General features: G+C 40.8%; 2 protein-coding genes across 5 annotated transcripts in view; both read right to left on the bottom strand.

Annotated features, from left to right (window-relative positions):
* The window catches only part of LOC308404416 (syncytin-A-like), a 213,214-nt gene that overhangs the window by 12,542 nt on the left and 183,054 nt on the right, over positions 1-17,618 (bottom strand). The window lies entirely within an intron of this gene.
* LOC308404317 (uncharacterized protein) lies at positions 896-5,713 on the bottom strand. Of its 4 annotated transcripts, none has more exons than XM_080894339.1 (3): positions 5,233-5,713; positions 3,668-4,726; positions 896-3,071 (listed from the first exon to the last, which is right to left on the bottom strand). In XM_080894339.1, exons 2-3 carry the CDS (start codon positions 4,517-4,519, stop codon positions 2,910-2,912), a joined length of 1,014 nt encoding a protein of 337 aa, XP_080750465.1. In that variant the 5' UTR covers positions 4,520-4,726; positions 5,233-5,713; the 3' UTR covers positions 896-2,909. The 4 variants fall into 4 exon arrangements, with proteins under 4 accessions (XP_080750465.1, XP_080750466.1, XP_080750463.1 ...); XM_080894340.1 differs by having other exon boundaries at positions 896-2,579; positions 5,233-5,711; XM_080894337.1 differs by having other exon boundaries at positions 896-4,726.

The following is a 17,618-nucleotide window of genomic DNA, read 5'->3' as shown; positions in this document are numbered from 1 at the left end:
TAAATTTACCCTTCATTCTAATTTGTGTTGTACAGTTATTTCATTTTTAACCTTAATTTATATTTTATTCCTTCCTAGTTAAATTTACCCTTTTTAATTTTTCATATTTATTTCCTATCTTATTCATAGCCTTTTCCTTTTTTGTTTTCTTTAGGTCACGAGCAGTTGTCCAAGCATTTCACTACATATCGTACTGTGTATGACTGTGTACGTGACAAATAAAATTTGAATTTGAATTTGAATTTGATTTTTTTGTCTACATCTAGTCCTATTTGAAAAGTTGTTTCAAAATAAAAGTTGTCAAAGAATAAAAGTTGTTGTGGACACCAATTTGAAGTTTATTTAATTGCATTTATTTTAGTGGATAAGCAAATGCACTAAAATAAATAAAATAACAATTTAATTATAATTTAATTCTTTTACTGCAATAATCTGATGTATATTTCTCAATTTTTAAGAAAGAGCTGACTGAACGTCGAATGACCCTGGAGATGACGTTAGAGTTTCTACCATGTATGCTGGCTTAGCAAGAACCCTATAGCACTGCAGCACTTCAAAATAAGACAACCTTGTTGTGGACAGTAGCAACATTGAACTCAGATTCAGTTTTTGCTTTTTTTAAAACTTAATGTTCTTTTTTATATCCCACAGTACGTTGTTATTTTGGAATTTTTCAAACCGGACTAACTGTCGCAGAAAGCCTTGTCTTTTACCTTGAAAAGTACTTTTTTGGCTACAGGCTTATATAAATCTTTAATAGTACTTGGGGATGTCAATGGAAGCTGTGAGCCTGAATTTAAAAAATGCAAAAATACAGTTTGCTGTTTGAAAGTAATACTTTTAAAGAACAGAGACAGAGAGGAGAAAGAGAGACGATAGGCACAAAAGCATCGACTTGACTCCAGACTGGTGGCAATTTTGCTGAAACAAGTACTGACTGTGTCCAAGTAAATGACTCTGTGAAAGCAGGTAAATGGAAAATACTATAAATGGAGAATTATATGTTGCTGTAAAAAACAGCTTTTTGTATCTTCCTACTGAAGGCTCCCTAACTTTCTACATTTAAAAAATTAATGCAGACACAATGTCTTTTCAGCTCTTTGGGGAAGACAACAATTCTTAACTACAATGCCTAATCATGTGAACATTTTACAGTGCTACATTTTCCCACTCCTACTTACTGCACACCCGACAATCTATACTTGCTTTTGTCGAAACTGTGATCAAACGTCGTGTGGTGTACGGTAAGGCTGCTGATGCACCGAGCTGAACTCCCAATAACAGCACCAGTCTCTGACACTTGTGGCTTTGATTCGAGTTAAGCTGGAACCTTACACAATTTGCAGCAAAAACTGTCTCAGTATATTTATTTAAAAATGGTTCAAGTGCACAAGAGAAAAAAACTGCTGGTAGAAAAAAAAAAACAGCACCATGATCGAAATGATTTTAGTCCATCATCCACATAATGGATAGTGGCGTTCAATGAACTCTCTTACATCATTGCCGTGTTCTTTTTCTCCCTCCATCGCTGTTCGTTTCAGTCCATAAATGGCCACTGATGGGGAGGGGCAGTTCCCGAACACGTGGACTCTCATCCTGAATTCCTGTACTTCTCCATCCAGATCATGGTTTTTGAACCACAAGAAGCGAAGGTAGTTGCGGTGGTCTTCTCTGACAACAAAATTGTAAAACATTTGCTCCACGTCGGCCATGACAGCGTATGGGTCGGACCTAAAACGCATCAGAACTCCCACAAGAGTATTATTGAGATCTGGCCCTTTTAGTAGCACATCATTGAGAGAAACATTGTGCACTTGAATCAAAAACCACCCTAATTTTTCCTGGCTTCTGAGGGTGATAAATGCCAAAACTAGGGAGATACCAGCATTCTTGTTCTGGAGCTAAAGCTGGAGCTGGTTCAGCGTGGCCCTTACTGAAAGTTTTGTCTAAAAACTCAATGTAATGTTCTTTCATTTCAGGTTTCTTTTTCAGTGTTTTGCGGAGCGTCATTAAGCAACTAAGGGCTTGGTCCCTATTGTTGGGTAAACGCTGTCTGGGGGAGCGGAATGGGAGTGGAGCTACCCAATTGTTCACCTCATCTTTAGTAAAGTCTCTGTGCATAATTTCCAGGAATAATGCATCTTCTACTGAAAGAGCCGTTTTGTCATCATCTGCTGTTTGCTGGAAAATGTGTCTGCCTACTTCTGCTTGTGTCTTCTCGAATTTAGGACAGCTTTCTGTGTATTTGTCTTTTATATAGATTTTTCTTGCACAGGGGCTAAGGGAGGTAGGGCACCCGTTATTCAGAATGTCTGTCTTGAAAGAGTTTACTGTGGGTTGGTGGGCACCTGAGAGGCAGACATCGCCTACAACCACCCATCCCAGATCGAGGCGTTGGGCATAAGGTGCACTGTTTGGACCATTTATCTGACTGCGAACCTTGTGAGCTTGGATGATGTCCAGGCCCAAGAGGAGGAGAATGTCCGCGGCTGGGTCCAGAGGAGGGATCTGTGAAGCGAGTGCGTGTAGATGAGGGTGAGCCGACACAGCCTCCTTGGTGGGTATCTCATCTCTATTATCTGGAATGTGATCACATTCTGTCAGTGTGGGCAGCACCATGGACACTTCCCCATTTACATCCTGAATAACGAAATTAGTTGCTCTGCGTCCTCCAGCCTCTGACAAACCTGCACATGTTTTCATGGTGTATGGGAGCATAGTGCCTTTCACATTAAACATGTTGAAGAAAGCAGACCTGGCTAAGGATGAGTTGCTTTGATCATCCAACATGGCGTACATCCTCTTTTTCTCTTCAGGATTTGTGCGGGGATACACGTTGACTAAACAAATCTTAGAGCAGGATTTGCCTTTTAGACGTGGGCCACACACCTCTGTGCAAGCAGTTGTGGTTACAGGGCTTGAAGGATCAGACTTCCTGCCGTGGCTTTGAGGCAGGAGGTTAGAGTCCTTGGTTGCCCACAGAGGTGGGCCAGCACGCATGGCAGACACGTGAGCGTCACTGTTACATTCCGAGCATTGGATAATGGCTTTGCAATCGTTAGCTCGGTGACCTGTGGAAGAACAACACTTATAACAAATAGCATGTTCTTTGAGGATGCTTTTCCTTTCATCTAGTTTTTTTGACCTAAAATCCCTGCATTTGGCAAGTGAATGGGGCTTGTGGTGAATAGGACATTGTCTGTCTGGGTTGAGAACTGACGTTCGAGCTGTGACATTTGTTTGACTAATATCTGTTCTGTTCACTGCAACCGCACCTCTGTATTTAGTTGGTTTCAACAATGGCTTATCAGGTTTTGGAGCTACTATGTTTGAACTTTGTAACATAAAGCTAGGATCTGTTTTCATTTCTGCATAATCATTTATAAACTGAACAAAATATGAGAAAGGTGGGTAAACTGCACCGTTGTCCTTTTTTGTATTTTGTCCCCTGTTTCACCCAGGACTCCTGGAGTCCATAGGGGAGCTTTTCCACTATCGGGTTTATCCCCCTTGGGGTGTCCAGAAAGCTAAGGCCGGGTAGATAATTTTCACTTTGTGCATACTCTAACTCCAACAGGAGATCTGCAAGATCCTGCAATAAGTTAGTGTCCTTATTAGATATTTTTGGAAAAGACTGTAAGCGTTGGAAAAGTGATGCTTCGACTACCTCTGGAGAACCAAAACTTTTGTCCAGACGTTGCCACAAACGTTGAAGACCTGCGTGTGGGTTGTTCACATGGACCGCCCTGATCCTCAGCGCATGTTGTAGTGACTCCCCGCTGAGCCACTTGTTGAGAAGGTCAAGCTCTTCGCTGAACTTGAGGTTGAGGCCTTCTATGGCGTTGCGGAAAATGGACTTCCAGGACAAGTAAGACTCAGGACGGTTGTCGAAAACCTTGAATCCCGCTGTCAGCAGATCACGACATGCTAGATAGGCTGTGAAATCTGAGATTTCAGTCTTTGGAGGCAATGAAGGTTTAGGCTGGATTGAAATGTCAGTTTTTCTGTTTATAGGAGGGGACTTTGGTTGCTCCTGATCTACAAAATCAGTGAGATGTTCACCTGGAGAGGAGGCAACTGGTGGTTGACTCTGTCGTAGATGCTGAGCGTTGTTATTACCAACCAGTTGTCCTGTATCAGGCTTTCCGTCTTCATTAACTACCAAGCTGCGATTAGCGAAGTGAGCGTTCACATAATCTTGAGCACGTCTGATGGAAGGAGGTGTCTTAGAGGAGACTCCTTGTTCTGTGAGGTCAACGGCGTCATGCTCCTCATCGGCTGCCGCTTCCAGGACATGAGCTGCGGCGAGCGCGGCTTCAGCCTCACCCTCCTTCTTTAGAGCGTTTAGTGTTGCCTCGATGCGTGCCTTCTCAACCTCCATGTCGATCTGGCGTTTCGCGTACTGTGCTCTGGTGCGGGCGGCTTCTGCTTCTGCTCTGGCTCGGGCTGCAGCTTGACTGGTGGATGAACGACGTGAAGAGCGTGAAGAGCGTGAGTGGCACTCTGACCGGACCACCATCTGGGAGAGACGCTTCAGGCTGAGACATCTTGGGTGCTTGATAGATAGATAATCTTCTTACTCTGCTGCCCTCAGGTGAATGTATGGCTATTCACCCTATGCAGCGAGCTTAACATAAGAGGAGATGGTTCCAGGAACGACAGGACACATCGCTTTGTCTTTGTGTCTTTAACTGAAGACCCTTTTTTCCTCTTTTAATTTGTAAGACTGTGAACATACAGTAAAATAATACGTAAGCATCAGTATCAACATATTTTATAAACAAAACAGAAGTTAGCAACATAGCTTTCCTTATGCTTTACATTCATCATTAACATCTTTCCTTATACGATCGTGGCTCAAGAGTTGGGAGTTCGCCTTGTAATCAGAAGGTTGCCGGTTTGAGCCCCGGCTTGGACAGTCTTGGTCGTTGTGTCCTTGGGCAAGACACTTCACCCGTTGCCTACTGGTGGTGGTCAGAGGGCCCGGTGGCGCCAGTGTCCGGCAGTCTCGCCTCTGTCAGTGCGCCCCAGGGTGGCTGTGGCTACAATCTAGCTTGCCATCACCTGTGTGTGAATGGGTGGATGACTGGATGTGTAAAGCGCTTTGGTGTCCTTAGGGACTAGTAAAGCGCTATATAAATACAGGCCATTTACCATACGTTCAAATAACCTTTTAAGTAACATGAAAGTAACAAATCTTACAGAAAGTGAAGCTAGACATTGCTTACTTACAGATTATGGCTCAACAAACTCCCCAACGATGTAAACTGGGCTTAAAGTTGTGCAGCTTGTTTTCTGCTCCATGCATTTTCTCACACTGCCTGCGTGAACTTTGCCTGCTGCTTACAACCCATCACCAAAGGGGGCAGTGTAGTGCACACCAAATAACCAAAGAAGAAGCCACAAACTGAAGGGGTAATACTGCCCACTATTGGGAAACCTGAGAAATTCACCAGCCAAAGAAACCCAACCAAGCCACAAACGAGGGGCAGAATAATCGCAGTTAATGTAGTTCTTCCATGCTGGAGTCATTGATGCAAAGAGATTTTGACAAAATCAGGCTGTATCACTTGACAGGTAGGTGTACAGTGTATGCTCGGTTTCTGCTGCACTTTGGGAGGAATACTAAATAGGACTTATTTGTTTCACTGTGAAATTGTGCGTCTTTTGGCAATGGCTGCCCGAGAGGAGAGTGTGATGGACACACACCCCTTCTGGAAGGCAAGCTGCCATGTGTAGCTGTGACTGTGACTGTGCGTCTCTTGCTTATTTAGCTGAACTTAGCACAAACAACACTTACTCAGAAAACACATACACACCCAACACCAACACAGACGAAACACACATACAAGCACACACATGGGCACGCTGTGTCGCGTTTAAGTTCAACTTTATTGGTCTGCTGTGGAGCAAACTGCTGCACAGCAAGAGTATACCCCTACAGAGCTACAAAATGCGACTCTTTGGCTCATAAACAACACAAAACATTGTGAAATTACACTTTCAAAACTTAATAAAACATTTTGCACAATCAGGAGGTGAGAGAAAGAATTGAAACAACTAAACAACACAATAATTGCTGCTGCAGCACATGCATTTGTTCCGGTAAATGTATTATTGTATAAACATGTGTCATATTTAGACGTGTCAGAGGCAACAGTCAGAAAAATCAGTACAGGCGTTACAATGAAAGCACAAAACCTTTTGAAAGCAGTTGACTCACAGCCCTTTAGACATACAGAGTATCAATAAGCATGCTCATCAATGCCTCATCAGTAATGAAAGCTGTAACACAAATCTTTAACGATCTCCAACAGATACTAAAGCTACGGCTTTCTTCATGTTTTTATTTTACCGTAGTTTTCAAAGTTCACAGAATCTTTTCAAATGTATAAATTTTTTCAACAGTCCTTTTTTTTAGTTTGTTTCCTCACATCTAGTTTTAGTTAACTATAATGATCTCAGTGTCTTAATGTGTTTGTGTCAACGAGGGCTGACTGAAGGTGGAGAGATCTAAAGATGCTGAGCCTCCTCCACATATGTCCTGCTAGCTTGGTGCTGTGTTGTCTTGGTCAAATGCCATTTTAACACAATCACAGTCATTGTGTGTGTGTGTGTGGGTGTGTGTAGGTGTGTGTGTGTGTGTTACTTCTAATTACTTGTAATTTTGAGTTTGACAGTGTAAATAATAAACACCAGTTGATCTCAACAAGTTAAATCACAGCACAGGAAGTTGAGCAGAAGCCATGCATTAGTGTAACATCCACACTCATGTGTTGACACCTTCTCATAGTTTTGGCTTCATTTGTACATTTCATGTTCATTGCAACCATTTTTATATGTAACTAATACGATTTCAGCTTAAACACTTTTTAAGGTGTGAAACTGGCTCTGGCAGTGTTGAGCCCATTACACCGAGAAGCTTCTATTTATTATCATAGACTTCACACCTTTTCAAAAGAAGTCTTAGCATCAGGTTTAAAGTATCATAGAGTAGTTAGGATGCACTCGGCAGCTAACTCCCCAGTCCAACTAATAGCTGCTCCAGCCGTCATTGTCCTGCAGGCTCCAAAAAATGGTAAATGGCCTGTATTTGTATAGCGCTTTACTTAGTCCCTATGGACCCCAAAGCACTTTACTACATTCAGTCATTCACTCGCTGGTGATGGCAAGCTACACTGTAGCCACGGCTGCCCTGGGACACACTGACAGAAGCGAGGCGGCCAGACACTGGTGACGCCTCTGACTAACTCTTGAGCCACGATCGCACATCGCACAAGTTTTAGAGAACCTCCAAGTGATTGGGGTTCTCTAAAATTTAGTTTTACAGTTTAGTTTTAAACTGCTGTTCACAAACGCTGTCCATCTAATCTGACTGAGCTGGAGCTGTTTTGCAAAGAAGAATGGGCAAGGATTTCAGTCTGTAGATGTGCAAAGCTGGTAGAGACAAACCCTAAAAGACTGGCAGCTGGAACTGCAGCAAAAGGTGGTTCTACAAAGACTCAGGAGGCAGAATAATTACACACACCCCACTTTTCAGTTATTTATTTGTAAAAATGTTTGGAATCATGTATGATTTTCGTTCCACTTCTCACGTGTGCACCACTTTGTGTTGGTCTTTCACGTGGAATTCCACTAAAATCGATCCATGTTTGTGGCTGTAATGTGACAAAATGTGGAAAAGTTCAAGGGGGCCGAATACTTTTGCAAGCCACTGTACATTTTCCAACACCTATTATTTGGATCTAACAGTCATAAAGTAAAATTCAACATAACCTTGTGTGTTCATTTGCATGATTTTACAAATGCTACTGTCCAAAAGCTTGCTCAGGCAATTCGCAGCATTTCTTAGTGTGATTAGCAAAAAGTATCTGTCTGTGTTGGTCTTAATTATTTGAATGTCGTCAGGTTTGCTGTTACATTTCACACCCTGCTCATCTATTTCCATTAACTCCTGACTTTCTCTTTTTCATTGCCACATCAGAGCTGTGTTGGTAGTAGAATTCCTTATATCGCAGTTTGATGGATTCCCATATTTAAATAACCACCATGTTAAATGAAGACTTTCTAGTGACTTCCTTGTATACAAGCAGTGATGCTGGTGAGCCACCATTTTTCCTTCTCATTCACAAGCCATTACAGTAATGGCATTTTGTCATAGCCACTGCTGTGACACAGTTTACAGTGACATGAGTCTGAGCACCAGCTCGTCACATATGGACGGCCATGAAGGACCCATTAGGAAACATCATTTTCGTCTTCGATTGATGGTCTGGCTATCTGATGCATAGTGCACAATGTATCAAGGCACAACCCAAAGAATACCTCGTGCGTATCTCTCCAACACTAGCATCATAAGAGTTACCCAGTGGTTCCCTGAGTATGAGAATGCATTGTTTCTCTAATAGCTGTAATGGAAACAATGCAATGTTGGAAACACCAAAGCAGAGTGAATGTAAAGCAATTATTTTATGAGTGCCTGCAGCGAACCGTGATATTTTCAAACTAGAAACTCAAATTATCTTTAAGTTCGAAAAACATGGTTTTGAAATGTATCTATTTTCACTTCTTTTTGACATATTATTGCTTTTCGTGACTCTAATGATGCGTCACCCTCCTTCTAAACTTTTCAGTTATTTTTTTCCCTTAATGGTGATGTTTTTTAATTGCCTTTCAGACTGTGTTGTCATGATTGCTCACTTTACGAGTTGTTAGGCCCTATGTGTTAGTTACATGCAGTTTATAGCAGCAGTACTACAGTCTATCCAGAAAGACTTTGAATCAAAATATTCAATTTTCACAAGCAGATAGCAGTGATTTGGGAGTTGACACTGCTGTTCTCACAATCTCCAATCATTTATACATCAGAGAAGCGCTGCTTTCTCTAAAAACTTAATTTTGCCAGTGTGGAACAGCCACTGAAATAACATTTACACAGCCTTAGAACAGAAAATGCAAAATAAATCATAGCTGTGATATGAACATGAGACATTTGTGCATTGTGGAATTTATACACAGCCAGAGCAGTGGTAATGATTTATACAGGACCTCGAAGGCAGTCACCAGAGTAGAAATCTCTGCTGGAGCTGAAATGTCCTCACATTACATCGCCTGCAGTTTATAGTCTGGTATTTATTTCCAGGTTTGATTTGGACAATTATATAGGATGTAATGCCATTTAGGAGTCGGCTTGAAAAAGCTGCATGCTGGAAAGAACTATAGACCTTTTTCATGGTAGACATTTTGTCTTGTCAAAGTAAAGAAAGCCGAGGTGTGTTAATGATGGCTGTATTTTACTTAGGGGAAGTCCTGCGTTTATTCATGCTGGTTCACTATAATGGCTTACTACGATGCTTAATGGAACTAATCCATCATTATTTCCACCAATGCTTTCCTTATTGTGACAAGTCAAAATGTCTGTGGGGAAGAAGGTTTACTTGTATATACAGCTTCCACTGAATAATACAGTGGGGCAAAAAAGTATTTAGTCAGCCACCGATTGTGCAAGTTCCCCCACTTAAAATGATGACAGAGGTCAGTAATTTGCACCAGAGGTACACTTCAACTGTGAGAGACAGAATGTGAAAAAAAAAATCCATGAATCCACATGGTAGGATTTGTAAAGAATTTGTTCATAAATCAGGGTGGAAAATAAGTATTTGGTCACCTCAAACATGGAAAATCTCTGGCTCTCACAGACCTGTAACATCTTCTGTAAGAAGCTTTTCTGTCCCCCACTCGTTACCTGTATGAATGGCACCTGTTTGAACTCATCATCTGTATAAAAGACACCTGTCCACAGCCTCAAACAGTCAGACTCCATACTCCGCCATGGCCAAGACCAAAGAGCTTTCGAAGGACACCAGGAAAAGTATTGTAGACCTGCACCAGACTGGGAAGAGTGAATCTACAATAGGCAAGCAGCTTGGTGTGAAAAAATCAACTGTGGAAGCAATCATCAGAAAATGGAAGACATACAAGACCACTGATAATCTCCCTCGATCTGGGGCTCCACGCAAGATCTCATCCCGTGGGGTCAAAATGATCATGAGAACGGTGAGCAAAGATCCCAGAACCACACGGGGGGACCTGGTGAATGACCTGCAGAGAGCTGGGACCAAAGTAACAAAGGTCACCATCAGTAACACACTACAACGGCAGGGAATCTAATCCCGCAGTGCCAGACGTGTTCCGCTGCTGAAGCCAGTGCATGTCCAGGCCCGTCTGAAGTTTGCCAGAGAGCACATGGATGATACAGCAGAGGATTGGGAGAATGTCATGTGGTCAGATGAAACCAAAGTAGAACTTTTTGGTATAAACTCAACTCGTCGTGTTTGGAGGAAGAAGAATACTGAGTTGCATCCCAAGAACACCATACCTACTGTGAAGCATGGGGGTGGAAACATCATGCTATGGGGCTGTTTTTCTGCCAAGGGGACAGGACGACTGATCCGTGTTAAGGACAGAATGAATGGGGCCATGTATCGTGAGATTTTGAGCCAAAACCTCCTTCCATCAGTGAGAACTTTGAAGATGAAACGAGGCTGGGTCTTCCAACATGACAATGATCCAAAACACACCGCCCGGGCAACAAAGGAGTGGCTCCGTAAGAAGCATTTGAAAGTCCTGGAGTGGCCTAGCCAGTCTCCAGACCTCAACCCCATAGAAAATCTGTGGCGGGAGTTGAAAGTCCGTGTTGCTTGGCGACAGCCCCAAAACATCACTGCTCTCGAGAAGATCTGCATGGAGGAATGGGCCAAAATACCAGCTACTGTGTGTGCAAACCTGGTAAAGACCTATAGTAAACGTTTGACCTCTGTTATTGCCAACAAAGGTTATGTTACAAAGTATTGAGTTGTATTTTTGTTATTGACCAAATACTTATTTTCCACCCTGATTTACGAATAAATTCTTTACAAATCCTACCATGTGGATTCATGGATTTTTTTTTCACATTCTGTCTCTCACAGTTGAAGTGTACCTCTGGTGCAAATTACTGACCTCTGTCATCATTTTAGGTGGGGGAACTTGCACAATCGGTGGCTGACTAAATACTTTTTTGCCCCACTGTAGCTGTTTGATTTTCAGGATCCTACATCATCGTTGCATCAATAATAACAAAATACTGATTGGGCAAATTATCCTTCAGTCCTACTAAATATTTGCATAATTTGGAATCACAAGGTATGTTATAGTACTTTGTAATAAACGCATCTGTGATTGCAATAAACCCACAAGTGGTCACTTGTGACTAATTTAACTGACAAAAAAATATAAAACATGTTACATAGAAACACATTAACCTGTTTTGTTGTTGTTGTTGTTTTAATTTTTTTTAAAAAAGAGTTTGCCCTGAACATCTTTGAATGATGTCATTGCTTGCCAAGTCCATGTCTATACACAGCACTGGTTCACACTGAAGCCAAACCACTTTATAATCTATCCTTTATTTTCAAGTCAGAGCAAGCAGTTTTGAAATATGGAATAATGGTAAAAGAGGAGAGACCCCTGAAACTTAATTGGGGCACGTACTGTAGCCAACACACACATTGACATATACTGTTAGCTAGCAGTGCAACCTGGAGATTCTAATTAGATAAAAGGAAATAACTGATAATAATAAAAGCAACATAAACAATATATACAAAATATAGGGACCCATCTACACAAATTTCAGAACCCATTACATCTCTTACAGCTTATTAAATAACAAGTGATTTTTATTATAAACTGAAAACTGATGAGTCATGCCAGTCACATGCTTCAAAACTTTCAGTAGTCATAGATTCTTGTTTTTGTAATTATTTAGCTCATAACATCACAATGACTTGTGAGGAATTTTTTTAAAAGTGATAGTGTTTTGGCAAAATCATTCACAGCTGTATCCAAACAAGGCTGATGTTTCCAATGTGACTTAAAGTTGGAAATGAATTCTCCAGTGTCTCTCTGTCTCCTTCCTCTCTCCTCTTATGAGCAGCACTGCACATAGACAGCCCCCATGCTCTCTCTGTGCCACTGCACAGTCAGCGATTATAGCAGGTGGTTAGTGCTACGTGAATCAGCTGAAAGACAAATCACCCGGCAGCTGCTGGGCCCAACAACTTTTTGGAAACCATATTGTTGGTAATGCTGTTAGGTCATCTGCTAATCGCAAGGTTGGTGGTTCAATTCCCGTCTGCTCCAGTCAGCAGACGGGAATTGACTTTACAGCACACCTCCAGAAACTCTACTGCATGCCATTTCCATGCTCTCTTTTTCCCCCACATTTCTTATCTTTCTCTACTTTTCACAAACTTAAAGCAAACATTACATTAAATAATCTAGACTTTGTCTAAAAAAACCTAGAAATGAACAGAAAATACAATAATGTTAGGATACTGTTAAAGTAATCAGGGTTTGTGGTAAATGTCTGTTCAAACTTGATGATCCATCCAATAGTTGAGCTTTTTCTCAGCCACACTCTTAAAATCTAATTTAGGAAAAAATGATGTGCTACAGTTCACCAGTTGATGTCGAGTCCAACATTTGTATTTGTATTTGTATTTGTATCTTTATCATTGTGCTCTCCACTGTGATTACTCTGCTGTCCTTGAAAGTGACACCCTTAGCTGAAATGAAATGCACATAAATTAGGTATACTGCATAAATACCCTTTTCCTAAAATCTGTGTTTTTTCTGGAAAATGGATGAATGCTCTGACCTGAACTCTGCACGTTATCATTGCACTAAGTAAAGGCAGTAATAGACAGCAATTTCAAAGGGAGGGGCTCACATGCACCAACATGCCTGCGTGTGACCTGAGCCTGAGGACACTGAGCAAAGAAAAACATGGATTACAGCACACTCACTGCTGAATGCCCGTACTCCACCGCATCTTTACAATATTTTTTTTTTACCATGATAATAATGTTCCCAATCCCACTTTGCATCACTTCCTTTGTCCAGTTTTCATTCTATATCGATCTCTCTTTGCTTTTTCCCGTTTTCACATTGCTCACTTAATAAACCCTACACTGGAATTAATTGATTAGTTGTCCAAACAAACAAATAGAGCAATTAATCTGTACTGGGCAAGCACTGGTTCCCCCACAGCTCCATTAAATCCTCGGGAGCCTCTGGAGAGGAGCATCGAGACCTCGCAGAAAATATAACAACGCCTAAAGATAATACCAACCTGGCCCAGAGAGAGACACGCTGTTTGTTCCGCTCTTATTAGACCCTCAAAAGAAGTCAGGGGTGTTTTTTTGCGCCTGTGAAGAGAAGAAGAGGGTGATTATGATGGAGAGGTAGATGCTGTCTCGGTGTAAAGAGGCCACAGAAGAGAAATTTGAAGGTGTTAAAAAAGTGATGGAATAATCTTGCGCTTGGTCTTCCTCATCCTCATCTTCCCACTCACAGCTGCCGCCACTGCCGGAACAGAACGTGTTGTGCTGAGAAGTGACATTTCAAATTCATCTTTCATGTGACGCAACAGCAGCAAAGTACTGCTAACTTTATGAGCGCTAAGATGATTCTGGAGATGTCTCAGACCATATTATTACTGCCACAAACATCACTGGGTGTATTTTCTCCTTCTCTCCATTTTCATCACCATTTATCATCTCCTTCTCAACCCTTCCTTTGCATTTCCTTCTCCTTGTCACCATCAATCTAACTTGCCCCAGTCTCGTATTTTTCCCTCACCTTATCATTTCCTCTCCCTCCATTACAGTACTTCATCCTTCTCTTCTCTGTCATCACCGCCTCTCCTGCCTCCACAGATATCACTACTGTGCTCTCCTTCTCACTTAACCATTCCTCTTACGTTTTCTCTTCATTCCACCATGAATGCTGTTGATCCTTGACTACATTTCTTGTCTTCATTCTCCTCGTCGTCGCCGTCATCATCTCCCTCGCAGCTCTCTCGGCGCAATATTTGTATGTGTTGGATGCACTGTACTCTGTAAAAGCCATATGCTAATGCAGCAGAAGGCTGCAGAGCATTACGTCGAGTGGACCAATTTCAGGAGTGCTTGGCCACGTTTTATTACAGCTCATAAGCCCAAGGTCAGCTGCGTAAGATGAGGAGGCAAGAGCGACCCGTGCACCACTCGAATCATTTATCACCCGACTCCGTTCGGCGCTCTTTTCGATTCCTCTTGCTCCTTTTTAAGCGCAGTCCACATGCAGTTCTGAACCTCTGCTGTGATTCATCCCTCTCAATTTTTATTCTGTCATACTCTCTTCCCGTTTCAGCTTCACATTTCTCTTTATCTTCATATATTTCACTCATGCTTCGGTGTAGTTATCATTTTCGCACCACTTTAGTCATCATCTTTCCACTTTTTCAGTCATGCCTCTTCCTGTCTGTGCAGATAACACACACTCTGGCATATTCCCATCTTCATTACTTTTGACTTTATTGCCATCATTTTTTCTTTTCCCTTTAGAAAAAAAACACCAAACAAAATTATCATTTTCAAATATTATCAGGTGCTTTGAAATGTTATATTACTGAGCTTTAAACAACTGTCCAGTACGGATTCTGGATGCTAAGCAGCTGTTTCCCTAAATTATATATAATATATTATATATAAACATAGCATGCAAGGATTTTAAGATTCAACTTCAGTTTTTAAGCTCAATAAACCTCTTTTTAATAAAAGATGTTGCTAAATTAAAGGCAGAATGTGTTTATATATTTAGCAAGCGTATTTATAACTTTAAAGCGCTGCTAAGTGAATATAGTAAATGCTTGGGAGCATTGCAAAAAGTTTTAAACAGAGCACAGATGTAGTTGATAGGCCTTTTAATTAAACAGCAAACCATTATATATGAATCCTAGAGGTCTCTGTTTCCAACAAAATACTTTGGAAACAGATTCTTCTGTAGTCGTGGTGTTTTCCAACTAAAAACAGCTGCTAGCTGTGGCCTGCTGATGCAGCTGATACCCATTTTTTAATTTATTATTCAGCCTGGCTAACTTAGCTTGGCTTCCGGGCTTCCCTGCTCAAGCCTCCATGGTGACCTCCAGCTGCCTGCCCTTGCCTTGGGCAAGCTCAACCCTAGTTCCCCTTTGGCCATCCAATCTGCTAAACTCATTCCCTGCTTTGTCCTATTAGCCTTTTAATAAATTATATTGGTTTAAACTTGACATCAGTTACATTTGGATTTACAGAATCGCCTGAATATCGATCAGCAATAACTGCAGTGTGTGAAGTTAAGGTCACATAACTTATGAGGGCCCTTCTTGTAGTGTAATGTACTCAGCCTGAGCATAACATTTTAAGCTGTAATTACTCATCACTTTAATCCACTGTTATTAAAGCAGCAGTGGAATTCTGAACATCACATTTATGATTGAGGCATCAGGTCAGGTGTGGGACACTGATCAACCCGATTTGCAGTAGTAGTTTCCCTTTTTCCACGTCATTAAAGACGGCCCTTTTTCACATCGCTGTGGCCAAAAACATGACAGACCCCAAAATGTAAAAAGCAGTTTATCTACCTGTTAGTTGGCATTATTACACTAAAATAAAAACGCTGCTGACACATTGCTACTGTGCTGCTAATGTTTCCACCAGATTCCAAAAAGCAACAACTGGATAAAATTCACAGATGTGCACATTATAAAAGAACTGACATCTATATGTAACTTGTGCAAAAATAATATGCAACTAACTAATATGCAATAACCTCTTCTTGTAATAGACGAGTGTTTAAACAAGCTTTATATTGAGTTTTTAAGGTTTTTAGTCATTTCTAAATCTTGCTGTGTTTTGAACTCTAGCCTAACTTGCTAGCTGACAATGATTACTGCATAAACAACTTTCTGGGGATCAGTAGGAGGCAGAGAGAGATGTATTGGCATCTTCCATGAACTGGGCCTTTGCTTTCCTTCTCTTAGGCCAATGAATATAATGAACTGACTTTGAATAATTGTCGCCAAAACAACTAACCATATCTAACTTTCTTGCTGAGCTTGTGTCATCACAGTGGCTGTGATTGCATGCTGTGACTATTACTTATAACACAGCAGAGTTGATCATATCCCAAACACCTACATATCCTGCCAATGGGAGAATAAGGAAAGATGACAGGGAAAATTTAAAAAGTCTTCTGTATCATTGTGTTTGTGTTTTAATGATTTATTTGAAATGTTCTTTTTTCCAAAGTGGAATGATTATACCCACGAAAAGTAATTACATATTAGTTGTAGCTTTTTGTCAAAGTAGTGTAACATTTTACTTAATTACTCAGTAATTACTCAATAAAGAAAGTAATTTGTTACACTACTCATTATTATTACTCATTAAAATGACCTGAAGTGTTGCATGATATAGTTGGCACATAACCGCCTGTTAATGATATAAAACTTAAGCTACAGCCCCACACACCACCACAAGAATAGGGACTTTTGTTTTGAACACATTCAAACAGATATTGTTCTTTTAGTATTTAGGTATGAACACAAAGTCGGCAACACGAAGCAAAGATGAAAAAATGATCGCCACAGTGATTCTACTTTAGAAACATTAACAGGTAGAAAACTGCTCACCACTGCTTTTGTTGAAGTTCAGACTCTGGCAGCTGGGCTGGGGTCAGCTTTAACCCTCTGGAGTCTTTTTTTAATTCTCCTGATTTTAACTTTATAAACTGTTACCTTACCTTGTTTCGCATCATTCTTTTTACCACAACATCACATATCTGACTTCATACTTATATCTTCTTTATTTTGGCATACTGTATTGACACAATTGACCTAAAATAACACACAAAAAAAATAACATTCAAGTAGAAAAAGTTTTTTACTGTGAAAACTATAAACATGTTTAACAAGTCATTTTCATAACTTAAAATGTAAATAAAAATTTCAAAAACAAATTTTGAAAACAGCAAAGTTATACATAACCGTTTACATCAAAATGCAGGCAATCAGGTTACATAACTACACTACAAACATGCTAAATGTCACAAATTCCTCACATCTCAAAACCTGCTATATCACTCTTTCTATCTTCCTAAGCAACTAAATGCCATGTGTTGCTATATAATGTTTTTGGTTTATGTGGTGCATTTTCCAACAATAGTAAAGGGGGTGTGTTTGTTTTTTCTTTTTTTGCTGTCCTTTCAAAATGCAAACTTTTACCATTTCTTCCTGGGTTCCTGTGGGTACCATATCACCCTATTAGAGCACTTCGCTCTCACACTGCAGGCTTACTTGTTGTTCCCAGAGTATTTAAAAGTAGAATGGGAGGGAGAGCCTTCAGTTTTCAGGCTCCTCTTCTGTGGAACCAGCTTCCAGTTTGGATTCAGGAGACAGACACTATATCTACTTTTAAGGTTAGTCTTAAAACTTTCCTTTTTGCTAAAGCACACAGTTAGGGCTGGACCAGATGACCCTGATTCCTCCCTGAGTTATGCTGCAATAGACGTAGGCTGCTGGGGAATTCCCATGATGCATTGAGTGTTTTTCTTCAGTCACCTTTCTCACTCAACATGTGTTAATAGGCCTCTCTGCACTGAATCATACTTGTTATTAATCTCTGTCTCTCTTCCTTCTCTCACCCCAAACGGTCGCAGCAGATGGCCCCGCCCCTCCCTGAGCCTGGTTCTGTTGGATTTTTTTCTTCCCACTG

The sequence above is a fragment of the Rhamphochromis sp. 'chilingali' genome (genome assembly GCF_963969265.1).
Source record: "Rhamphochromis sp. 'chilingali' genome assembly, chromosome: 10".
Classification (NCBI taxonomy): domain Eukaryota; kingdom Metazoa; phylum Chordata; class Actinopteri; order Cichliformes; family Cichlidae; genus Rhamphochromis; species Rhamphochromis sp. 'chilingali'.
The sequence above is the reverse complement of the archived record's forward strand: the minus strand, read 5'-3'. Positions and strand labels throughout refer to the sequence as shown.

Excerpts from the sequence above, each read along its gene's own strand:
- LOC308404317 (XM_080894337.1), bottom strand. The coding sequence starts at position 3,366 with ATGAAAACAGATCCTAGCTTTATGTTACAAAGTTCAAACATAGTAGCT.